The sequence below is a fragment of the Lynx rufus genome, unplaced genomic scaffold (genome assembly GCF_022079265.1).
Source record: "Lynx rufus isolate CCGP_SWC_20201006 ecotype Redwood Valley unplaced genomic scaffold, mLynRuf1.p SCAF_3, whole genome shotgun sequence".
Classification (NCBI taxonomy): Eukaryota; Metazoa; Chordata; class Mammalia; order Carnivora; family Felidae; genus Lynx; species Lynx rufus.
The window spans coordinates 100,619,398-100,646,358 of record NW_025814845.1 but is presented as its reverse complement, the minus strand read 5'-3'; the positions used below and the strand labels follow the sequence as shown (position 1 = coordinate 100,646,358).

The 26,961-nt window shown below is 35.8% G+C and overlaps 1 protein-coding gene across 2 annotated transcripts in view; it reads right to left on the bottom strand.

The window, feature by feature from the left end:
* Positions 1-25,834, bottom strand: part of ADAD1 (adenosine deaminase domain containing 1) — a 53,207-nt gene extending 27,373 nt beyond the window's left edge. Inside the window, exons 1-7 of one of the 2 annotated variants that reach the window (XM_047091703.1) lie at positions 25,663-25,834; positions 24,710-24,898; positions 21,511-21,678; positions 15,346-15,414; positions 11,001-11,126; positions 3,537-3,660; positions 1,019-1,189 (exon numbers count right to left, since the gene is read on the bottom strand). In XM_047091703.1, coding sequence (XP_046947659.1) covers positions 1,019-1,189; positions 3,537-3,660; positions 11,001-11,126; positions 15,346-15,414; positions 21,511-21,678; positions 24,710-24,898; positions 25,663-25,834 — 1,019 coding nt within the window. The remainder of the gene's footprint in view (positions 1-1,018; positions 1,190-3,536; positions 3,661-11,000; positions 11,127-15,345; positions 15,415-21,510; positions 21,679-24,709; positions 24,899-25,662) is intronic. The other variant, XM_047091704.1, reaches the window with a different exon arrangement.
* Between the last annotated feature and the right edge of the window lie 1,127 nt (positions 25,835-26,961).

The following is a 26,961-nucleotide window of genomic DNA, read 5'->3' as shown; positions in this document are numbered from 1 at the left end:
ACTGTTTGTGAGTTCAAGCCCACATCGGGCTCTGTGCTGACATCGTGGAGCCTACTTGGGATTCTGTCTGTCTCTCTCTGTCCCTCCCCTGCTCGCACATGCATGCTCTCTCTCAAAATAATAAATTTTATTATTTAAAATAATAGAATTTTTTTCAGACATGTTTAACTTGCCAGGGTTCATTTAATTTCATGAACAGAAATAGATGCAAAACCAAAGCAAGGTAGGAATGGAGTAACATAGTACGACAAGATTAATACCAAACATAAATTAACCATATTTAGAGCTTCTGGCAAAGATAAATTCTTTTTACTATCTTTGTGTCCCTTAAAATCAAATGAATACCTAATTTTTGTTCCTACCACAGTTCCTAAGTTATTTTCTTTCTCTGTATGAATATTTTTTTAAACTACAAAGAGAATGAAAAAAAAAATCCTGACAATTTGTGTTCAAGATCTTTTCCAATAAAATGTGTTAAAAAATGTAAAATAGTTTTTCTTGAATTTTCCCTCCAGGAATACTCCTTGCCCTTGTTTTCAAAGGTATAACTGTAAGAATTTTTAACAAAATATTAACCATTATTATCTCTATATGGTGAGACTTGAAGTGAATTTTGCTTTCTCCTTTGTGCATGTCTGTACTGTTTAAATTTCTGATGCTACCCATTCATCAAGATAATGAAGTTTTGGCCACATATCGACCAGAAAAACAAACTGCATTTCTTGATTCTGTAATAGCATGTGAAGAGTGCATAAATCCATGCTTCCCTACCGTTTATGAAGTCTTCAAACTTGAAAGGAAATTTTCAACAGCATAGAAAGAAAGTGGTAAGGTAGAGGAGATTAAGTGGAGGGGAGGGAGAAAGAATCTGTGGCCTCTAGCTAGCCACAAATAACACCTCAAGGCAGAGGGAGAACAAGGATAGATATGAAGTTACTTGTTCTATTGCTGTTATGTATTCAGAATATATGACATAGACATCCTCACTGCTTTGAAAAATAACTTCCATAATACTTACAATTGTGACTTAATCTGGGCTGACCCTTTAGGCAACTGGTTCATATAGAGATAAATGTTGACATTCTGTTTGAGAGTGAGCAGATTAGAAGCTGCCTCTGTACAAAATACTGATTTTTCCATCATAGCAGGATTTTTGCTGTAGAAGAGCAGAAGTTGTCTATAAAAGTACCTAAAATAAAGGGGTTATAACTTTATCAAGTAATAGAATTTTTAAATTATACATCTTAAGTATCATATCTACATATGTGTTGTGAGCAATGTCTCTCCCTATGTGTTGAAAGTTTTGATACCTGATAAGAGCTCCTAAAATAACTTTAGTCTTATTTAATGAAGAGTTAAACTGTATGAGAACTCCTCAGCTGGAGCCCAGTCTGCCATGTGATTTGCCTTAAAGCACCATTCCTTGACTACCACTCCACTCATTTCACATTTGAGTCTGCAACTGTCATATCCTGCAAAATACACATTTCTCCACTGATTCCTCCTTTTCTCACAAGTTCTGTTCTCAGCCTCCTGCATGAGGTGTCAATATTCTGTCTTATTTCTATTTCCTCTTCCTGCCAAAACAGACAAACAACTGTGGTTCCTGTTTCTTAGCAGTTGTGAAGACAAAAACACAAGAGTACAGAACAGTACAATGAAAACCGTAAGTTATAGAAGTGAAACGATCTCCTGAAAAACTAATACTAATCAAATCAGGAGACAAATATTATTTTGCTTATTAAATAAAAAACATGATTTTAGTACTTTCTTCAGAAATCATGAAAAATTAAGCACCAGTATATAACAAGGCCAAGCATGGGAAGAAATACACATATCAGATAATTTTAAAGAGGTCAAATAATTCAATAAGCACCAATGGGGATTAGAGAACAATGAGTTACATTACCTTCACGGACTTCCCTAAAACTTATCTTTTAAGATTATAGGATTCTTTCCTTATAATCAGAGATACGTGCTTAAGTTTTTAGACAAACTAATGTCTAAATATGTTTTCAAATACTCTAGCAGAGAAAATACCACCAACAAAAAATGAGGATGCAGAGATTAAATGCAGAATGGTGATAACTGGGGGCCCCTGGGTGGCTCAGTTGGTTAAGCGTCCTTCAGCTTAGGTCACGACCTCATGGCTTGTGGGTTTGAGCCCTGTGGGGCTCTGTGCTGACAGCTCAGAGCCCGGAGCCCGCTTCAGATCCTGTGTCTCCCTCTCTCTGCCCTTCTCCCACCCATGTTCTGTTTCTCTCTCTCTCCCAAAAATAAATAAACATTTTAAAAAGTTTTCTTTTTAATTAACAAAAAGGAAGCTTATAACTGGATATGCTGATCATTGGATATTGGTATGAGAATGCTGATAACTGAATGATGGAACTCATTATCCTATTCTCCCTAGTGTTTGAATATTTCCACAAAAAAGTTTTATAAAAAGTAAGCTTAATGTCTTAATGGAACCAAAATCTGGCAGACACTGGAGAAAGTAACACATTTCTTACTTTTCATGTTTTCATATGAAGGGACTTCCAACGAGTAACTTTCCTGACTTCTCCCTCCTACCTGCTATTAACTCCTTTCACAAGGAGCAGAGTGACTGATGAGTTTGGAAGAAGAAAGTAGGCCTCCTCACCTCAGCCCTTTTTCCTTCTCTCTTTTAAAAAAATGTTTATTTATTTATTTTGAGACACAGAGAGACAGCGTGAGTTGGGGAGGGGCAGGGAGAGAGAATCGCAAGCAGGCTCTGTGCTGTTAGCACAAAGCTTGATGTGGGGTTCAATCTCACGAACCTTGAGATCATGACCTGAGCCAAAATCAAGAGTTGGACGATAAACTGACTGAGCCATCCAAGTTCCCCTTATTTCTCTTTAAGATCTGCCAGCCTATACAAACTTATAGTTATAAAATAAATAGGTCAGGGGATGAAAATATAGCATAGGGAACAGAGTCAATAATATTGTAATAATTTTGTATGGTGACAGATGGTAACCATATTTGCTATGGTGGTGGTGGGTGCAGTGAGTGTTGCAAACTAACATGCAAATAGTGTAATACTGTACATGTCAACTATATTACAACTTAAAAAAAGAATACCTTATCTATATTCTGCTATATAGTAAACTTTGCATAGACTTCATGAATGGAAACTTATTGTTTTCTGGCAATACTTTGGGTAAATATGGCTAATTTAGGGGTGAAATATTACCAAGCCAACTTGGTCCAGATCTAAAGCTATATACTCTTAATTACTTTGATCAGTGATAAACATGTCATATTAAAAAAGTTGCAGGACTCTTAAAATGGACTCATAAGGTCTTGATAATAGAAGCCACTAAAATCCACAGATTATAGACACTGCAGTTACAGTAAGGTTTTCAAAAATGACATGGAAATAATCAGATGACCTGCATAAGGAAAAGAATGTCATATCCATGGCTCAGTGATTTGTAAATAAAGACACTGATATGTGGTTACTTTGGGCTGAAAGCATTAATGTTTGATAGCATTAAATATATTTGTCACCTTACCTAAGGAGAGACCTTCTTGCTGTAACAACAGCGTGAGTATCGTGCAACACTCTTCCATTTGGCTTAATGCACTGGCTATAATTGTATTCACCTGTGCCTATAGCTACAACTTCATGCTGTCCAGCTGAAAGGAAAAGGTTAAGAATAGTAGGTTATTTTCACCTCCATCTTACCTATGTTCAACCCCTACCTTACCATTTTAAACTTACTAAAATATATTGACCAAAGAGATGTAAAAATTACACAATTTCAATTTCAAGTAAGAGTTTGAGAGTCTTCTAAGAACTAATTTTTTAATAGTTCAATAATTTCAATTAAAAATTCAGATATTTTATGATAGTTCATCTAAACTTTTACTACAATCAACAGAATCATTAGATACCCTTAGTTTGAAAACTTCCATCTATTTCTTCTACATCTAGATTTGTTTGGCTTACTAGAGATTTCACTGGCCATTCTATTTCTGCCTTAAACAAGTTATCTACACATAGTGGCTCCTTTTTTCTTAATATACTCAAACTCTCTACAAAATAAAAATATACTCAAACTCTCTACTAAAACTGCTTTTTTAGAGAAACAAGCACCTTATGCTTTTTCTAACAGTTTTTCTCCATTTACTTTTTGCTGTACCTCATTTGAGGTTTCCTTGAAACTCTATGCTTAAATTACACAATTCTTTTTTCCTTTCACATCCTATGAGGCCTTTCTATAGCCTAGTCACAAAGCTCACTGCTCTCTTTTCTCTCGATACTCTCTTCTGAACATTGTGCTTTTTAAATCTTTTACCTCTGTTGATGACTTCAAAAAACCTCTACTCTTAGTCTTTCAGACAAAGTTCAATTTCATATTTGCAAATACCTAAAGGACTTTCATTAATTCAACAAAAGCAGCTGAGATCCTACCAAGTTCCAGGTGCTGAGGTTGATGGTAAGAATAAAATATTGAGCAAGATATGCCCTCATGAAGCTTCTAATAGGAGAGACAGAAAAAAGACCAACCACAAACTGTGATATGTGTTTTGAGGAGAAAAAATATGGGGCAAATGTAAAGAATGATTACATTCTTATTGTAAGAAAAAGTGTGTTTCGGGAGGAGGGGGGAGAGGTTACCCTATGCAAACTAGTTGCAGAATCCCTCCCTATGAAACTGAAATTTAAGTTTCAGTATGAGGAGTGAACAACATGAGGAGGTAAAAGGTACTGGAGTTAAAAGACAGACCAGTACAGCTGCTCCAGTAAAGAGTGAAGGGAATGGCATAAGATGAGGTTAGAGAAAGAGGCATCATAAAACATGCTAAGGATTTGTGGATTTTACTCAGGAGCTGTGGTGAAGCTACTGAGGTAAGGGAGTGAAAACCGTATTGGGTTACATTTTAAGATCACTCCTTTATGTGGAAAATGCTGTATGTAGGGTCCAAGAAACTAGAGATCATGACTTAAGACTCAAATAATGAAGGGTAGTTGGAAAAAGAATAATCAGATCTGAGATAAAGTTTGGGGATACAATAGAACTTAAAGAAAAATTTTGGGTCTTAGGGAAAGCACTTAGATTTTCAGTCTGTCTTATGTCATTTACTGAGATGGAGAAAATTGGAAAAAAAAATAAGACAAGAAAAATAAAAAGTTCCATTATCATAAACGTAGCTTCTCCAGGAAGGAGTGGATGGTGGTGGGAAAAGTGAATTATATAGAGTCAGTGTAAGTTCTGGGATGGTGATGTAAAGTTTTGAGTTATAAAGGGCAATAGGGTAGCCAAGAAGTCAGTTTCTATTGCAACTCTAACTTGACCTGCCATATTTCAGGGAGATGCTAGTTTGATAATGCAGGAAAAAGAAGGGAATAACCCAAAGAAGGTATTCACTAAAATGTGCGAGGGAATGAAACCAAAATTTAAGTGAAGGAATTGGCTTTATGAGAGAGCCTGCCTCCACTCTCACAGTAGAGAATATGAGCACAATTGCAAGGAAGTACACAGAGTTGGTGGAAGAGGATGGAAGGAAGTTTGGATTTGAAAGCTTCTTACAAACAAAATTAAAAATTATGAGGCAAGGCCAAAAGCTGAAAGCAAGGATGGAAAAGAGGATGTAGGGGACTTGAGGACAAAGAAAAGTATGAAACAGCCATTCCAGGGAGTGTGTGACACACCCTACTGGAGACACAGGCTGGCTGGGCAGTGAGGAACACCAATTTGATTTTCTAATACATTTTAAGTAGGTATTGACTGTACGAGTTACTCCAGCAACAGGTACTTAATTTTACTTAGGCTTTCCCCACCCCATATTTGCAATCATATTTCTAAAACCAGACTTATTATTCTCATTCATGCTATTCACTCAACTTCACATCAGCTTCCAGATTCCCGTGTATGTGGAAACACCATTCCCCTATGTAAACTTGAAATGTTATTTTACTCATCTCACTTCATTTATCATTTGTCACTCCATCTTATCGCATCAATTTCTAAAAAAATATTATTTTCTCTCCCTGTTCATACTTATCTCAATTCTAAGCACCTCCATCATAACCATCTAATTTATGATTCCCTAATTCAGGTACAACCTGTGTAGTATTTTTAAAAAGTTGTTGGCAATTATTGCTTAGACATCAACTTATTTTAATTATCACAAATATAAATCAATGTTTTCTTAAATACCAAGTACTTTGCCAAATAGTTTACTTACAGTATTATACCTAATCCTAATAACTCTATGAAGTAGAGATTGTTATAACTTCTACTTTTAATTAAAAGAAAACTGAAGCAGAGAGATGTTAAGTACAAAATGTGCCCAAAGTCATTTAAGTCTCAGAGCTAAGTCTGATGCTGTTTCCAACAATTATAGTACAGTATCAATCCCTGACCAAAAATCTTTCACCACTTACTATCCATATCTCATTAAATCCAACTTCTGATTGGATTTTTTTTCAATATATGAAATTTATTGTCCAATTGGTTTCCATACAACACCCAGTGCTCATCCCAAAAGATGCCTCCTCAATACCCACCACCCACCCTCCCCTCGCTCCCACCACCCATCAACCCTCAGTTTGTTCTGTTTTTAAGAGTCTCTTATGCTTTGACTATCTCCCACTCTAACCTCTTGTTTTTTTTCCTTCCCCTCCCCCATGGGTTTCTGTTAAGTTTCTCAGGATCCACATAAGAGTGAAAACATATGGTGTCTGTCTTTCTCTGTATGGCTTATTTCACTTAGCATCACACTCTCCAGTTCCATCCACGTTGCTACAAAGGGCCATATTTCATTCTTTCTCATTGCCCTGTAGTACTCCATTGTGTATATAAACCACAATTTCTTTACCCATTCATCAGTTGATGGACATTTAAGCTCTTTCCATAATTTGGCTACTGTTGAGAGTGCTGCTATAAACTTGGGGTACAAGTGCCCCTATGCATCAGTACTCCAGTATCCCTTGGGTAAATTCCTAGCAGCGCTATTGCTGGGTCATAGGGTAGGTCTATTTTTAATTTTCTGAGGAACCTCCACACTGCTTTCCAGAGTGGCTGCACCAATTTGCATTCCCACCAACAGTGCAAGAGGGTTCCCGTTTCTCCAAATCCTCGCCAGCATCTATAGTCTCCTGATTTGTTCATTTTGGCCACTCTGACTGGCATGAGGTGATACCTGAGTGTGGTTTTGATTTGTATTTCCCTGATGAGGAGCGACGTTGAGCATCTTTTCATGTGCCTGTTGGCCATCCGGATGTCTTCTTTAGAGAAGTGTCTATTCATGTTTTCTGCCCATTTCTTCACTGGGTTATTGGTTTTTCGAGTGTGGAGTTTGGTGAGCTCTTTATAGATTTTGCATACTAGCCCTTTGTCTGATATGTCATTTGCAAATATCTTTTCCCATTCCGTTGGTTGCCTTTTAGTTTTGTTGGTTGTTTCCTTTGCCATGCAGAAGCTTTTTATCTTCATAAGGTCCCAGTAATTCATTTTTGCTTTTAATTCCCTTGCCTTTGGGGATGTGTCGAGTAAGAGATTGCTACGGCTGAGGCCAGAGAGGTCTTTTCCTGCTTTCTCCTCTAGGGTTTTGATGGTTTCCTGTCTCACATTCAGGTCCTTTATCCATTTTGAGTTTATTTTTGTGAATGGTGTGAGAAAGTGATCTAGTTTCAACCTTCTGCATGTTGCTGTCCAGTTCTCCCAGCACCATTTGTTAAAGAGATGTCTTTTTTCCATTGGATGTTCTTTCCTGCTTTGTCAAAGATGAGTTGGCCATACGTTTGTGGGTCTAGTTCTGGGGTTTCTATTCTATTCCATTGGTCTATGTGTCTGTTTTTGTGCCAATACCATGTTGTCTTGATGATTACAGCTTTGGAGTAGAGGCTAAAGTCTGGGATTGTGATGCCTCCTGCTTTGGTCTTCTTTTTCAAAATTACGTTGGCTATTCGGGGCCTTTTGTGGTTCCATATGAATTTTAGGATTGCTTGTTCTAGTTTTGAGAAGAATGCTGGTGCAATTTTGATTGGGATTGCATTGAATATGTAGATAGCTTGGGTAGTATTGACATTTTGACAATATTTATTCTTCCAATCCATGAGCAGGGAATGTCTTTCCATTTCTTTATATCTTCTTCAATTACCTTCATAAGCTTTCTATAGTTTTCAGCATACAGATCCTTTACATCTTTGGTTAGATTTATTCCTAGGTATTTTATGCTTCTTGGTGCAATTGTGAATGGGATCAGTTTCTTTATTTGTCTTTCTGTTGCTTCATTGTTAGTGTATAAGAATGCAACTGATTTCTGTACATTGATTTTGTATCCTGCAACTTTGCTGAATTCATGTATCAGTTCTAGCAGACTTTTGGTGGAGTCTATCGGATTTTCCATGTATAATATCATGTCATCTGCAAAAAGCGAAAGCTTGACTTCATCTTTGCCAATTTGGATGCCTTTGATTTCCTTTTGTTGTCGGATTGCTGATGCTAGAACTTCCAACACTATGTTAAACAACAGCGGTGAGAGTGGGCATCCTTGTCGTGTTCCTGATCTCAGGGAAAAAGCTCTCAGTTTTTCCCCATTGAGGATGATGTTAGCTGTGGGCTTTTCATAAATGGCTTTTATGATATTTAAGTATGTTCCTTCTATCCCGACTTTCTCAAGGGTTTTTATAAAGAAAGGGTGCTGAATTTTGTCAAAGGCCTTTTCTGCATCGATTGACAGGATCATATGGTTCTTATCTTTTCTTTTATTAATGTGATGTATCACATTGATTGATTTGCGAATGTTGAACCAGCCCTGCATCCCAGGAATGAATCCCACTTGATCATGGTAATTCTTTTTATATGTTGTTGAATTCGATTTGCTAGTATCTTATTGAGAATTTTTACATCCATATTCATCAGGGATATTGGCCTGTAGTTCTCTTTTTTTACTGCGTCTCTGTCTGGTTTAGGAATCAAAGTAATACTGGCTTCATAGAATGAGTCTGGAAGTTTTCCTTCCCTTTCTATTTCTTGGAATAGCTTGAGAAGGATAGGTATTATTTCTGCTTTAAACGTCTGGTAGAACTCCCCTGGGAAGCCATCTGGTCCTGGACTCTTATTTGTTGGGAGATTTTTGATAACCGATTCAATTTCTTTGCTGGTTATGGGTCTGTTCAAGCTTTCTATTTCCTCCTGATTGAGTTTTGGAAGCGTGTGGGTGTTTAGGAATTTGTCCATTTCTTCCAGGTTGTCCAATTTGTTGGCATATAATTTTTCATAGTATTCCCTGATATTTGTTTGTATCTCTGAGGGATTGGTTGTCATAATTCCATTTTCATTCATGATTTTATCTATTTGGGTCATCTCCCTTTTCTTTTTGAGAAGCCTGGCTAGAGGTTTGTCAATTTTGTTTATTTTTTCAAAAAAACAACTCTTGGTTTCGTTGATCTGCTCTACAGTTTTTTTAGATTCTATATTGTTTATTTCTGCTCTGATCTTTATTATTTCTCTTCTTCTGCTGGGTTTAGGCTGTCTTTGCTGTTCTGCTTCTATTTCCTTTAGGTGTGCTGTTAGGTTTTGTATTTGGGCTTTTTCTTGTTTCTTGAGATAGGCCTGGATTGCGATGTATTTTCCTCTCAGGACTGCCTTCGCTGCATCCCAAAGCGTTTGGATTGTTGTATTTTCATTTTCGTTTGTTTCCTGATTGGATTTTAAATGACTCCAGAGGCACCTGTGTGGCTCAGTCGGTTAAGTGTCTAAGTTTGGCTCAGGTCATGATCTCACAGTTCATGGGTTCGAGCCCCACATGGGGCTCTGTGCTGACAGCTTGAAGCCTGGAGCCTGCTTCAGATTCTGTCTCCCTCTCTCTCTGCCCCTTCCCCACTCATACTCTGTCTCTCTTTCTCCTTCAAAATAAATATCAAAAAAATTTTTTTAAATAAATAAATAAATGACTCCATAATCTGGTAACATCTTATCAACCTAACAACATTTTGTATTACTCCTGTGTGTGTGCGCGCATGCACATGTGTGCATATACGTTATGTATATGTATATATGTATATCTCTTCCACACTAGTAATAAATTTCTTTCATTGTTCCATAAAAAGTTTTCTCACTGCTGCTTTCTTCCCTCATATCTTTCTCCAAAAGTGTCTTCTTTTCCTCTATTTAAATAAGCCTTATTAATCCTTAAAGTTTCAGCTTAAGTCCCACTTGTTCCCAAAGATTTTAACTCTATCAGGTTTCTATTGTCTATGAATTTTTCATACATCTTTTGATCATAGAAAATAATTAACTTTTATCATCTTAGACTTTCACAACAGTATATATATCTTCTCTCCCCATTTAAATTATAAAAACTCCTTAAGACCAGGAACCAAACCTCAAATTTGTTTTATATCATCTATAATCTCTTAACTGAAATAAATATAGAATTTAAATACTTTTAATGATCAACATAGAACATTAAAGGGTAAATAAAAGATAAAATGTAGTTGGAATCATCATAATATCCACAAGAAAAACCAGAAGTTCATGATTTTCCATAGTAATCTTTTCTTACTTTAAAATGAAAATTTGGTCATTTATTATATAGAGTCTTTCTCTTTGTCATAATGGAAATTAGAATTCAGTCTGGTAGTGGTTCTAATAGAGTTATTGTTTAAAATGTTAGGCAGTTTACCATTCTGCAGTTCTCTATTAGTTTCTGGTCAGTATATTCTAACTTTGAGAGCCTTTGTGTTTAATGATATACACCCACTATGTATGTAAGCGATGAACCATGGGAAGCTACCCCAAAACTCAAGAGCACACTTTACACCCTATATGTTAGCCAATTTGGGAATAAATTATATTTAAAAAAATGATACACACCCACTAGAAAAGGCCACTTCAAATCAATGCAATACCACTGTAAAAAGGGTCAAAGTTATTTAATTAAAATACTACTATATACATCTTAAAATTAGGATATTTAATAGCTTTTCTAGAAACCAACACATCCCATGTATTTGGACTTACCTCTTTCAATTATAAAAGCAGCCAATGAATTGCTACATTTCAGATATTCTGAATGATTAGATATTAGTTGATTAAATGTTTCTTTAACAATTTGTGATATCTTTCCACGCTGAATATGTCTCTCTTCTGGAAAAAAAAAATCAAATGGAGTATGAATTTGAAGAACACCATGCTTTCTTGCAGAGGCCTCTATTATTCCAATTACAACCTTAACAATTGAGTTTGTAACTTATAGACGTGTAAGCAAATTATAACTTACATCATGACTGATATTTTAAAGCATTCCATTCCAAATAAAACACGTTATTGAGCTTTATAGAAAATTTCTCTTAATGTCTTCATATTACACACTAGAGAGTTACTGATCTATATTTGTTGAAATATTCAAAAGTCCTATAAGACACACTTCTTTGTTGTATAGGATTATTCTACATTGCCAGACAACCAACATCTCACTGAAAGCCAGTAGTCTTCCCTCATCATCGTGATAATTGAAATACATTCCTTAGTATTTGCCCCACTGAGAACCACTGAAAAACACGGAGGACTTAGACCCTTGATATAGTTCCATGTTCCTACTAAAAAGTCCTAAACTTTGAAAGGGGATAAAGACAGTGTTAAGTAACCAGGATTACCACAGAACAGTTTATCATCAAGAATATACATCAGAAGTTACCCATGGATTTTTTTTTTAAACATGACAGAGGGATACCTGGGTGGCTCAACTGCTTAAGCGTCCAACTTTAGTTCAGGCCATGATCTCATGGTTCATAAGCTCGAGCCCCACAATATGGTTCTCTACTCTTAGTGTGGAGACCACTTCATATTCTCTCTCTGCCTCTCCCCTGCTCTCTCTCTCTCAAATAAAAATATTTAAAAAAATTTTTAAAAACATGACAGAATGTAAGATTCTGGGGTAGGGCCCTGGCCATTTGTTGCTTTGTGTATCCCTACTGAAGGACCCTTGTTTTAGAGAATGAGAGGTTGCAGAATCACCTGATACCATACAGTGTTTCTCAAAGTTTAGTTGTAAGACACTGACAGTTCCTCATGTTTCATGATGGCTGCTAAGCAGTCTACCAAGTAGTCTGTAGCCCATTTCATATTTTCAGAGGAAAAAAAGCAATGAAAGAACTTTTCTATCATGCATTATGTATATATGAAATGAATAATTGATTATAATTTTCATAGAAATTCTTTTGACCTGCTCAATAATAAATTACATTAAAAGCACACAAGTAATAAAAATTTGATGTTGGTCTCAGCTAACATTCTGCTAACTGGATACAACACATTGTAGTTAGGTCATTTGCATGCTTTTGTTTATATTTGTTAATATTTAATTTTTCTGTTAATACTGTTAATGCTATTTTATTGGCCAAAATAAACTCCAAATTCACATTATCAAGAAGAATGAGAACAATCATAAAATTAATCACAAAATGAAGCTCTGAGAGAAAAAAGAATAAAGTAATGGCTATATTCTTTTATCTCATCGCAAAGCATACAATGTGGAGATAAAAATTATTATAATTGCATGCTAGCATACATTTACCTAAAATTGGTCAAAACCATCAATGTGTGGTGTGTAAATTAGTTTTTGGTCTTTATGCAGTAAAAATATAAATGAGAAATTCTCAGCATCTTGGCTCTGCTTATCACCAAAAACTCATCATACAGAAGCAGTATTCATTTAAGGATATTTTAAAATTTTACTTTTTTTTTTAACTGAAACAGCAATATAAAGATATACATTCAGAGGTTCCCTCACCAAATGTGGGCACTATTTTAGTTCTTAACAGACATTTTTAGAATCTATAAACATATATCACTTCAAAATATAAAAACTGGGATATGCTGAAATGCACCCTTTGCATTTACTTGGTCTTGGCCATCACTCAAGGATAGACATAGTAACTACCACATCCTTCCTAATGGATCTATAGAATAAATGTACTATAATTTGTTTAATTATACCACATGTAGTTAGCAATTATTTTGTATTACCATATGGAGTAGAAAACCACACTGCAATTAGTACTGCTAGAGTAAGAATCGTGTATGGGGCAAGAGAATGTTTTGCTACCCATTAAAAGATTGCACCTAAATATCATAAAGAACACTTGAGTCTTAACAATGTATCAGTAATCCTCTTGATCTTAATTCAGTGTTGAAGGAAATAATATTGTGAATATAATCAAATCTTAGGTACTAAATTGTATCTCTTAGTACCATGCATGTAAAAAAATAAGTAGTATCATTTTCCTTATACATGTGTTCCAGCTATTGAGGAAATAAAATGATTTCACAAATTACTGCAAATGAAGAATGAGATAAGAACATGACACACATAATGCCAAGTAACACCATTTCTTTGATTTCAAGTTGCCAATTTCAAGTGTCATGTGTTTTTAGTATCATGTGTAACCTGAACTTATCTTCAAAGCCAAAATATCATTTTTTCAACATTTGTTCATTTTTGAGAGACAGAGACAGAGAGTGAGCAGGGGAGGAGCAGAGAGGGAGGGAGACACAAAATCTGAAGCAGGCTCCAGGCTCTGAGCTGTCAGCAGAGTTTGATGTAGGGCTTGAACTCACAAACCGTGAGATCATGACCTAAGCTGAAGTCGGATGCTCAACAGACTGAGCCACCCAGGTGTCTCCCAAAATATCACTGTTTTTAATGAAGATATGGTCCAGTCAGAGATATGGCAGAGCAAACAGGCTGTGAAATAGTGGTATCTTCTATAACTGGCATAGCAGAATCTGTTTCGGAAATTATTGTGAGTCTCAAATCTTTTTTCTTCAAAGGCAATAACATCCAACTCCTGTGTTTGAAGGATGATGTTTGCTCTCCTTTTTTCTGACACTTGACTCCTGTCTGAGCTTACCAAAGCTGACCCTAATCTTGTATTTCTTTAAACATACTGTTAACATATGTTCTTTCTTCCCCACAGACTGATCTGTTTTCTCAGGGTAATCATAATCTGTGTTATTTGTCAATCATTGACCGGAGATTCTACCCCACTATTCATTAAAATTGCCCACAGAGGCTGAAAAGACAGACCAGAGCCCTTTCCCATATTAAGAGATGACTATTTTGGATTGATCCCTCACTTCCCTTCTCTTCATCAATTCTTATGACTGTTAGATCAAGTGACTATATTAAGCTGTTGGTAGACTTTGCCATTTGAATGTGCCTACTTTCTCTGGTCTGGTCCTTTTACTGCAAACAAACTCATAAATGTGCAGGGTCTTTCTCTGTTTTAGAGAAAGAGATATAACAATAACAATGAGAAAAAAAAAGACAACAGAAAACAAGTTTGACTAAGCATAAAACCCATTTTTCAAATCCTAATCTGCAGACATAGAAAAGAGAAACGTAGGCTCTTTCTCATTTTAATTCTATAAATACTCTAAACTTTGAAGTCTGAAATGTTACCACTATGTAGGCAATGAAGAAGTAAAGAGTAATTTCCTGACTTTCAGAGGATTCATAAACCAATGAATGGGAAAAGTATACAATAACTACCATACAGTATTGAATATGACAAAGTATTATAATAAAACGTTACTATTTAGGAAGCATCTACTGGCACTGCTTTAAGTATTTTACATATATGATTACACGGAATCCTCGCAATTACCCTATAAGGTAATTATTATTATGGACATTTTACAAATGGAAAAATTAAGGTGCATGGAGAAGTAGTTGATCTTTGGTCATGTAATTAGTAACTGCAATTGCAGTCATAGTTTTCCTGAGCTTGTGTGACAAATAACTGCGATTAAGAAACTGATTATTTAAAATGAATGCCCAACCATAAAGCACTACCAGAAAGCTGTTGGTTTTCATTAATGACAAGCCTACAAAAGAAAAGCATTCTCAAAAGAGAAGATATATGAAATTGATGAACCATCTCCTCATATGAAAAAAGCCATTTCTTCAATTTTTCCTCTCCATTCCTCATTTCTCATTTTTAGCACAATATAGAAGGAAATTCTTCTCCTTGTAGAAGTCTGATAGGTTTGAATGATAAAATACTAATGTATTTTCATACCTAAACTATCTTAAAGTTTATTTTGAGATAGAGCTCATGTGTGGGAGAGGCAGAGAGAGAAGGGAGAGAGAATCCCAAGCAGGTTACGTGCTGTCAGCGTGGAGCCCAATGTCAGGCTTGAACTCATGAACCGTCAGATCATGACCTGAGCTGAAATCAAGAGTCAGACACTTAACTGACTGAGCCACCCAGGCACCCCACCTGAGCATATTTTAATTATATGTTGTTATAACTTTTTATTGGGCTCCCTTCTAAAAAATTATCATTATGAAGGACTTTCTTACCATAATGTATTTTTGAGACATAGACTGGTTCAGGTGAAACAACAGGTTCTGCAGGGATAGGAGGAGGACCTGTAAATAAAATAAAAATGTAAAGAAACGTGAAGCTTCCATGTTCCAAAAAGCAGGTACCTTACTATTATGTAACACACATATTAGATTATTATCTAAAAATGATTATTTTTTCTGTATAGTTCTGCCAACTCTAGGCCATCAAATCTCTATTAGCTCAGCCTTAGTAAATGTCCTGCCTTACTGAAATTATACAAACACATTTCTGGATTTCCTAATTTATCAGCACAAGCATAATTGCTACTATATAGTTGGTGTTGTAATAGATGCAACGTTCTGAAAAACATTTAAAATTAAACCTTGTTTTAGATGCCCATTAACAATTCTCTATTTACAGTAATACTATGCAAAATACTTAAAATTATTATCCTATCAAAAATTTAATATGTGAGAATTATCATTTTTCCTAGGGGGATACTTCATTCAAAGTTTTCAAAGCTGTTAGTCTCATTCTTTGCAACGGCTTTCCAATTTGTTTCCCAAGTTAGGGAATCTAGGAAAAACAAAGCAAAAAAGAACACTAAACCAAAGAAACAAAAAAAGATCATAGAAGTTTAAATGAAGAGGCTCCAGGAGCAAAGGTTCAAGATATTAGATCTCTCAAGAATCATTCATAAAGACAAAGGAAGCAAAAAAGCTGCTCCTCTGGACTTAATTTTGACTAAGATGAAATACTGGCCAAATACATACAAGTTAGCAAGGAAAGATTGGCAATGTCATCTTGTTAGTTAAGCAAAGGCTAACTATAGGTATATATACTCTGGACTTTAGAAAAGCAGAACCTTAAAAACTCAAAGAAAGATGATTTTTTCCATTCATTAGTGCACTAGGCACAAGTGGAGTGAAAAACACAGATATTAAATCCTATTTATCAAGCACAAATAATTTCAATAAAGAAAATGTGACTGTACCAGTTGCACTGGATCTTAAGAGGCACTGTATAAATAAGCAAAATAGTCTTGAAAAAGAACAAAGGTGGAAGACTCACACTTCCCTATATCAAAACTTAATACAAAGTGACAGTAAATAAAAGCAGTATGGTAATGGTATAAAGACATACAGACCAAAGGAACAGGGAATGCAGAAATAAATTCTCACTTATTTTGTCAAATGATTCTTGACAAGGGTGCCAGTATCATTCAAAAACAGAAAAGGCAATCTTTTCAATGATGCTAGAAAAACTGGATATTCACATGCAAAAGATTAAAGATGGATACCTACCTAACACTACATACAGAAATTAAGTCAGTATGGATCAAAGACCCAAACATAAGGGCAAAAGCCATGAAGCTCTTAGAAGAAAACAAAGAGAAAAGCTTGATGATGACACTGGATTTGGCAATAATTCCCTGAATATGACCCTAAAAGTACAGGCAATAAAAACCTGGGATTTTATCAAAATTAAATACTTTTGTGAATCAAAAACCACTAATAACAGAGTAAAATGTAAATCACAAAAAGGGAGAAAACATAGGTACCTCACATATCTGATAAGGCATTGACATCCAGAATATACAGCAGTCCTCCCCTTATCTGAGGTGATTAGTTCCACTGCAAATAATACTGAACCCTATATATATATATACACACACACACACACACTATGTTTTTAATATGTATGTAATACGCACATCCTTGTGATAAAGTTTAATTTATAAACTAGAAAAAATAATAGTAAGAAATTAATAGAATATACATACTGTAATAAGAATTATGTGAATATAGTCCTCTCTCTCAAAATATCTTATTGTACTGTACTCACCTTTCTTGCAATGGGAGATGATAAAATGTGATGAGATGAAGTAAAGTGAATGACACAGGCATTGTGATGTAGTGTTAGGCTACTATTGACCTTCTGATAACATGTCAGAAGAAGAATCATCTGCTTCCAGACCACAGTTGACCACAGGTAAGTGAAGCCACAGAAAGTGAAACTGTGAATAAGAAGGGAACTACTGGATAGAGGACTCCTAAAACTCAACAAAAAGACCAATGACCCAATTCAAAAATGGGCAAAAGAATGGAGTATGACATATCTCTGAAGAAGATGTACAAGTGGCACATGAAAAATGCTCACCATCACTAGTCAGTAAGAAAATGCAAATCAAAGTCACAATGAGATGCCACATCACACCCAAAAGGATGGCTACTATTTAAAAAACCCAGAACATAACAAGCATTGGTGAGGATGTGGAAAAACTGGAACCTTTCCACACTGTAGGCAGGAATGTCAAATAGTGCAGCCATTATAAAGAACAGTACAGCAGCTCCTAAAAATTTAAATATAAAATTATCATATGACCTAGCAGTTCCACTTCTGGGTATAAATCCCAAAGAATTGGAACCAGAATGTCAAAGAGATATTCGTACACCTATGTTCATAGCAGCATTAGTCACAATAGCCAAATTTGAGGCAACCCAAGTATGTATCAACTGATGAATGGATAAACAAAATGTGGTATATACATACAAGAGAATATTATTCAGCCTTAAAAAGGAAGGAAATTTTGATACATGCTACAATAAAAACTTTGAGGACATAATGATAAGTGAAAGAAGCCAGCAATGAAAGACAAATACTGTATGATTCCATTTGAGGTACCCAGAAAAATTCACATAGAAAATAGAATGGTAATTGCCATGAGCTTGGTGTGGAGTGGGGGTGGGGAAGGAATGAGTAATTTTTTAATGGGTATAGAATTTCAGTTTTTCAAGATGAAAAGAGCTCTGGATATTGAATACACAACAAAGTGAATATATTTAACACAAAAGTGTACACTTAAAACAATTACAATACTAAAATTTATATTTTATATATATGCAGTACAAAATTTTATTTTACCACACTAAAAACCTCAATTTTTTAAAAAAGCAGTATTGAGGGGCGCCTGGGTGGCGCAGTCGGTTAAGCGTCCGACTTCAGCCAGGTCACGATCTCGCGGTCCGTGAGTTCGAGCCCCGCGTCAGGCTCTGGGCTGATGGCTCAGAGCCTGGAGCCTGTTTCCGATTCTGTGTCTCCCTCTCTCTCTGCCCCTCCCCCGTTCATGCTCTGTCTCTCTCTGTCCCAAAAATAAATAAAAAGTGTTGAAAAAAAAAAATTTAAAAAAGCAGTATTGAAATAAGCTAAACTTAGAACCACATTCTTAAATCATTGTATAAAAAGTATTAAGATTTTCAAAACCTAACAGAGTATTATTAATAACACTGTCCTTGAAAAAACTTAGAGCAACATTATACAGTTAATTAACAATTATGATTATACTTAAAAAACACCATGTACAAAATATGAAAGAAGTAATATGTGGAAAATAATTTTTTTGAGCTCAGAATTTTGAAAAAATTAAAAATATGGTTTTTAAGTGTTTAGGACATTTTAAAGAAAATGTAACTCATTGTAAAGAAAAAGGTGACTTAATTAAATTTTTACCAGGCTCTGTGACCACAGAAAATACATTATTAAAAACTTTTAGTCATAATTAAGGCACTATTGGCACTTCTTGAGAAAACAATGGTATTGAAAATAAAAGTGGTACCAGTGGAGATGGGAAAATGTTTTAATTTTCACAAAAAAGGGAAAAGATATTTAAAAACTAAAAATCATATCCCACCAGGCAAAACATTTGCTAGCCCTAAATAAGCATTTTGAAGTATTTATCATTAGAAGCCAACCATAAACATTTTCTGATGATTAAGTTAGACGCTTGGGAAATTGTGTAGATAGATTTTAACTTAATTTCAACAAAGCATTTTACATCTTAGCTCCCTGAGAGTAGAGGACAGGTCTTATGTAATTCTAGATCCTCAGCACCTACCACAGGCCCTGGAACATAGTACATCCTGAAAACATTTATTGATTTATTCATTCTGCTGCATGCTCCTATTGGAAGGAAACTGGGAAAATATTGCTGGGGACGTACCTAGATGGGCTGATAGCTGATAAAATAATCACATATAAAGGATTTCAATAAATAAACTGAAAGAATGTCTTAAGAATATTATTTGTCACAGGTTCTACATTTTACATTAATTTGTTAAAGACTCTGGAAAGGCAAAGGCATATCTATAAAAAAATAAATCTAAATAAATCACTTGTCACACTAAGCTCTAGGTGAGTAAAATTTGTTCACTCAGGGCATAAAGCAGTGTGAGAATGGATAAATGAATGATGGACAAAAACGAATACTAGTAAAGATGACAAAATTATCAAATGATAAAATCAGAACCCAAAATTATCAAAAGTGATTTCATATTAGGAAGGAATTTCTAGGTTAAAATCAGTACCTTCTAAATATTTAAAAGAAAAAAAGTCAAAACATTATCCACAGGACAAAAGGAAAAAAAATGCATAACATGGCATCAGACATTCATAATAAGTGCAAATGTTAAAGCTTTTTATTGAAATATTTATTGACTAGGTCAAAAAATCTAATTTTATGCACAAAAGAAAATCATTAAAAACAAAACAACAGGATAAAGACACTGGACCAATACAAAATTTAACAAAGTATCAATCTGAGAATTTCAAAAAATTCAAGACCAAACATATATAACATAAAATATACAAGATAAAAAAGTTATTTTATATTGAATTAAAAAAATATACACTGTAACAACATGAAATCACTGCATCACTGCTCTATAGGTCAAATAACATGTAAAAATGAAAGCATTTCAATAAAATCAGGATAATGACATTTATAGTGCCAGCATGTATAAGACATATACCAGAATCATCATAACTAGCCCTTTAATTAATAAACCTGAAAAATAGTGAAGAGAAAATAATGTGAAAATTAACAAAGTACATTCTTAAGTACTTAATAAATCCAAAGTATTACAAACTATTTGAAAACAATGAAAAAACCACACATCAAAACTCACAAGATGTGGCAAAATAAATCATTTTTAATTATTAGTTTTAAACAACAAAAATAAAGATACATGAAAGAAGAGTTGAACATAGAACAAAAAGTTTAAGTATTAAGAAAGACAAAATGAATAGACTAAAAACAAACCAAAAAAAAAGCCCAGTAGTAAAATAAAGTGATGATTTGTATTTAAAAAGAATGAGTTTATGATCACTGTTTAAATCAGATTTTTCTTTTTTTAAAGTTATCATTTACAGATGAACCAAAATGTAATCTACCGTTAAATGAGCAAAAATTGCTCACTATGACAAAATTTGCTTACTATGCTAGCATATATAACATGGTAACATATTCCTCAAATTGATTATTAGTAATAAAAGCTACCATCATTTTATTACAAATTATTCACTAAACACTAGGTAGGGGCTTTGCATACATTACTTAGTTAATTCTAATAACAGCATAGGAGGTAGTTACTATTGGTGTCCCCACTTTTTATGTTTTTTTAATTTTTTATTTATTTATTTTTTTAATGTCCTCCCTTTTTAAATGATGAAGCTAGCATTTAGAGGGCAAATAACTTGTCTGTTCAGAGTCAATATTCCAACTTCAGCAATTAATTCTGGAATTTACACTTAACCTATTTGCTGTGTTACTTTAGGCCATTATTTTCTCCAATAACTCTACCATCACTGAATTTAATATAAGCCAACTTCACAAAAATTGCATTTAAAAAGCATAATAAGCGCATAATAAGAATCCAATGAACTACAGAGAAAATCAAGTTTCTGGATATGAAGCTCTTGAGAATCTGACAAATTATCAGATAATTCAGCCAACATGTTCATATAATTTGGTGCTGAAATATACAAGAGTATTTTTTTCTTTTATATAAAATCTTTGTATTCTTTCCTTTGCTATTATTTTTATTTTGTTTTTCATTCAAGTATAATTAATATACAGCATTACATTAATTTCAGGTGTATGATATAGTGATTCAACAATTCTATACGTTTGTTACGCAGTACTCATCACAGTGGGTGTACTCAATCCCCTATACAGGAGCATTTTAACTAATATTAAATATGTCAGCAATCAGCAATGGAAGAAAATAAATTCTGCCATTTCTCTCCTGTAGTTGCCAAATAATTCTTCATTAACAAATCCTTCGGTGATTCCTTCTGGAAAAAGATTAATTTTACAAACATTTATAATCAAGAGTATTTACCTGATGTTTCTAAAATTCTTGGCTCAGGTTCATCCAATTGTAGAAGCTCATCAAGAGCTAATTTTGCTGCATTGGATCTAGCCTCCTTTTTATTTTGTCCCAGTCCAGTCTTATATTGAATACCATCCACCACAGCACAAAAAGCAAAATATGGTCCCATAATGTTACCTTGAAAAAGAAGTCAGAATGAATGCTGCAACAATTCATAATATGTTCTTGCAAATGACATTTTATAAAGAAAAATATCCTAGTACGAACACTGTGGAAAACTATCTTGGCCTATTAGTTTTGTGTTTTATTTTATTTTATTTATTACAGCCAATGCAGGTTAAATATTTTTTTTATGTTCTTTATTTTTGAGAGATAGAGAGAGAGAGAGTGCAAAGAAGAGAGCATGCAAAGCAGAGGGACAGGCAGAGAGAGAGGGAGACACAGAATCCGAAGCAGGCTCCAGGCTCTGAGCTGTCAGCACAGAGCCTGATGTGGGGCTCAAACCCATGGACAGTGAGATTGTGGCCCGAGCTGAAGTCGGACGCTTAACCGACTGAGATGCCCAGGTGCCCCACAGCCAATGCAGGTTAAAAGCAAAGCTGGATGAACCCCTGAACCAGTTCTGAGGAATTCATCAGGCAGCCAGGTTAGCTCCAAATTCAGCATGAACAGTAGGGCCAGCTTTAGAGTATAGATCATACATGGAGGGACAGGGTCTTGTATAAAGAAATACCTGGCAATAGCAAGCACCCAAATATCTACTGAATGACCAACAAGAGGTAAAATGTGGAGCCTCTGGCAACATCTCTCTTCTCCCACCTTCTGAGTACTCTGATACTCTTGTAAGCCCCAGAACAAAAATATCCCTTTGAAGAAATCCTGTGAACCAATCAGGGTGTCATGGTAAGCAATTCAAACCACCATAACTTTAAAGGCAAGTGGAGGGGAGAGAATTCACGAGGAAAACCAAAACAAACAACAGTTTTATACTGAATGTCCAGTCATCCAAAATTCCTAGAAGGATTAGTTTTACACAATTACTTTTACCTAGTTTTCATATTTGCCTAATGAAAACTGAAGTGGAATCATCTAAATTTATAGGCCAAAGATTTTTCCAGTTCAAGTTTTACTTGTTGGTATTCAGACTTTAGAAGTTCTCTAGTTAATGCAAGTCTCTACTCGTTATGGATGGCTAGGTACAGCGTCACTCCACATAAGCCTCATCATCGCTGTTATTATTACTTCCTTACATATTACACTAACTTCTGGGTTTCCATATATATCAAAGTTTTACAAGTAACTCCTGACTACATTTGAGTAAATTGCTTTCCTCCCACCATCTATGACTTCAGTTTCCCAAATTCCTTCATTATGATCACCTAGGTTCCCGTCCCAACTTACTAAACCTTGTAATATTTTGTATATTTATTTAACAAGGGTAAGATTATTATGTGTGAGATATGACCCATCAAATTTGTGAATAAGACCTCTGTGTCAGAGTACTGAGCCTTTAAGCTTCATCCCATCATGCTTCAGGTTCTCAAACTTTAGTATGTATCTAAATCACCTGTAGAGTTGTTAAAATATACTCTGGTGTCATTACTAAACCTACTCATTCAGATTATTCAACTAGTAGTATACACATAAAGTAAATATCATTACTTATCAATGGGTTGTAGTTGTGAGCAGCTTTTACTAAGTTCAATGAAGATTTGCCCTCACATTTTTTTTTCTTACTATGACCAACAGCTTACATTTACCAAGAGCATTCTGAGAAGAATGGAGGGAAATACAACTAGTGACACAAAAATAAAGTCCACAGTACCAATCATGAAGTAATCCCACCTACAGTGACTAGACCTTGGAAAACTCCCACCCACGATATTAAGACTCTATTTTTGTCACATGTTTACCAGTTATTTCATTCAAAACAACAGACTGGAAACTTGACTTCACTATGACAATCTTTGCTAAAATCTCAAAAACTTTAAATCCTTTTGCAAAGATACCTTGAGACCCATGTTGGCAAAAGTTAGTATCAGTAAGAGAAAATTTAAAAACAAAGCTACTTAATAATGTGTTTTTATATACAAATACCCACACATATGTGTACACATATATATATATTTTTAAGGATTGTGTTTCTTTGACTCATACTTTTAGCCTGTCAATACCTGTTAAGAGCATTTATTTTCTTAAAAAAATTTTTTTTACATTTATTCATTTTTGAGAGACAGAGAGAGACAGAGCATGAGTGGGGAAGGGGCAGAGAGAGAGGGAGACACAGAATCTGAAGCAGGCTCCAGGCTCTGACCTGCCAGCACAGAGCCGGACATGGGGCTTGAACTCATGAACTGCGAGACCATGACCTGAGCCGAAGTCAGACACTCAACCAACTGAGCCACCCAGGCACCCCAAGAGCATTTATTTTCTTATCCCTCTGCTTTCCGAAAGTTCTATCTAATCATTGGTCATAAGGTAAAGAGATCAGAGGCTGCTGTTTGCATTTTATTTGATCTTTACTCCTGCAGCCTTCCACAGGCACAATGTGGTAAAAGACCCTTCTGGTTGGGAGGTGGTTTAAGCGAGAACGGAGAAAATAGTCACACACATCTGCAGAAAGGGTATCCATCATATACTATTTTTGATATACTATCCAAGTCCTAGTTTCACTTTTAGAAGTGAAATTCAGAATTTCATTTGAATTTCAGTTCATTTCACTTGAATTTCACTAACGGGATTTCAGTTCAACTAGCCACACACAAAAAATTAAAATTCAGTGATTAGAAAAATTTTGTACATGTATGTTATTTGCAGAAAAGTATGAATATAAAAATTTCTGAAGTATATCTGTCAAAACATACTAGTTACCTAACCCCAACATTACATGAATATAGAAAATAACCAAATTTAGTACCACTTGTACTCTCTGCTTTAAAAAAAAATGTTTTAACAACATTTTTGAGAGACAGAGCACGAACAGGGGAGGTGTGGAGAAAGAGGGAGATATAGAATCTGAAGCAGGCTCTAGGCTCTGAGCTGTCAGCACAGAGCCCAACATGGGGCTCAAACCCATGAACTATGAGATCATGACCTGAGCTGAAGTTGGACACTTAATCCACTGAGCCATCTAGGCACCCATTTGCTATGCTTTTCATAGGAAAGTATTTTCCAGTACTGCAATAACCAGATACAACTTTCCACTTGCCTGTTGTTACTGTTTCCTTAAGGTCAAGGTGAACTCGTTGCATTTGTGCAAATTGGTGCAAAGCTGACACAGGATTTATCTCTCCACGTTTGTATTTCATTATAAATTCCTTGGGTATTTTTTTTGGAGGAAGGACAGGATTTGAAGTAGATGAAAGACCTTTGGAAAGCAATGGTTCTGGAAAATTACCTAAAAATAAATGTTTACAGTGGTCAGTTCTGTAAAATAATAAAAAAAGTAAAAGCACTAAATCCTCCCCTAAAATGGAAGATTGTCCCTGATATATCTAATTGTTTTTCATTACAGGTAAGTTTCTACTAAAAAATTTTGGCACACATGACAAGTGCAACCTGTTGAAGCAAATACCTTTTGGAGTACTCAAACTATTCGCAAAGAAGTACTATCATTATCATAACATTAAGTGAGGTCAAGGTTTTCAGAGGCTCTCAAAAGTCATTTTTTTACACATGATGTCACTAAGACCTAGACTGAGGACATAGTCCTGGGACTAAGACAAGTTTGTTTCCCATTCACTGTTTTATATTACTTTTCACTTCGAATTCAATTGACTTTAGGTGTTTGTCCCTGCTTTATACTTAATCTCAGTGATATATGGAATAGAAACCAGTGTAAGTTCAGTCTCTTCCCTGAGGGGGCTAACACAACTGCACCTCAAAAAAGCAAGACACCCTTTAAGTGGTTAAATAGTAAAATAATTAATTGCATAGCAAGGGGAAAGATTTCTACAGGCCTCCTTCAGTGTTCAGAGTCAAATCTGAGTTCCAGATGGGACACAGCCGCTGGTAAATGGATATATAGTCAGGGAACATTTAGTATATGTGCTGCCGAAGCGAGCACAGTCAGGGAACATTTAAACTGCAGGCTCAACAATACTTACTGGCCATCCCAGATTCTTAACTCAGACATTATTGCAAATGAAAAAGAAGTCATACCCGTCACTTGCGTAACCTTGGATGCCATATTCGACAGGCTGTAACTTTCTGAAGAATATCCTGTGGGTGTAGCTACCGTCTGGGCTGATGGCTGAACTGGCAAGTTCTTTTTCAGCATCTGAGCAAAGCTAGGGACCCTGGAACTCTGAAACCAGGCATTGTTGCCAGACATTTTCTCGCCTATAAATCATACGAAAATTGGCAGAAAACAAAAAAAGTACTAGATAAAAATAATCTGAAATTAAAAATTATATTCCCATAAATGTTTTGAACACACACGACATAGAACTAAATCTCGTTAACTTATGTCATGACTGCTTTGTAACTAGAGTTTTAACAGGCACGGGATTCGTCCCCCCTACAGCCCTTCCCTAAGTGCTGCTACAAAAGGGTAACGAAGAGTCAAAACAGTTGGCCAGAAAAGCCCTTACATCTACCCAGGGGTCAGAGAAAAACAGAAAAGAAAACAGAAAAACATAAGACTCTCAAAGGCCGATTCCAGCCCAACTCACACCCACCAAAATTGTCCTTCCTGCCCTGCAGGTCGGAGACTTAGCGACAGGCCGGGGGCTCGCCAGCCGCAGCTGCCACCGCCGTTGCTTCCTCCTCCCGGTTTGACCTCGGGCTTCAAGGCTCACGAGGCCAGAATTGCATCTTTCAAAAGCTGCCTGGTGGCGTCCCAGCAGTACGTGGACTAACACCCCACAACCCTCTTCATCCAATCACCAACCGTCTGCGGGGCTGTGCTCCCGCCCCCGCGCTCGCGCCTGCGCCAGCGCCAGCGCCATGGCAGTGCCCTCTGGGCTGTGCGGCCTGCGTCAACAAACGGAGAGACGTAGGGCGTCACACGTTCGACGTCCTGTGATGCCGACTTTGTTCTCTCTGAGCGTGGGTACCCAGACCCCCCTAAGGGGCCCTCACTGCCACGGAAGTCAGGTAAAGCTGCGCAGCCAGGCCTTTCTACTGTCGTACCCAATGCCCTCCACACACCTGGCGCTACCATTTTCATGAAGCACTGTGTTAGAGCCGGGGTGCTTGGGGGTGTCCCTGGGGTACCAATGTGTGGATGGTTTCAAAGAAACTTTTCGTTTTATCTCTGGTTATGCTGAGAAGGCCCCTGTGGACAAGGATTGGCCTCAACAGTGCCTTTACTGTTTACAGGAAAAAAAAAACAAAACAAAACTTTGGACTTTGCATTAGTTTCACTGCTGGTACCAAACAATGAACAATCATGAAAACAGGTGGGGACATTGAAAGCTAATGGCTGTAATATCTGAGTGATAAACCCATTGTGGGTGT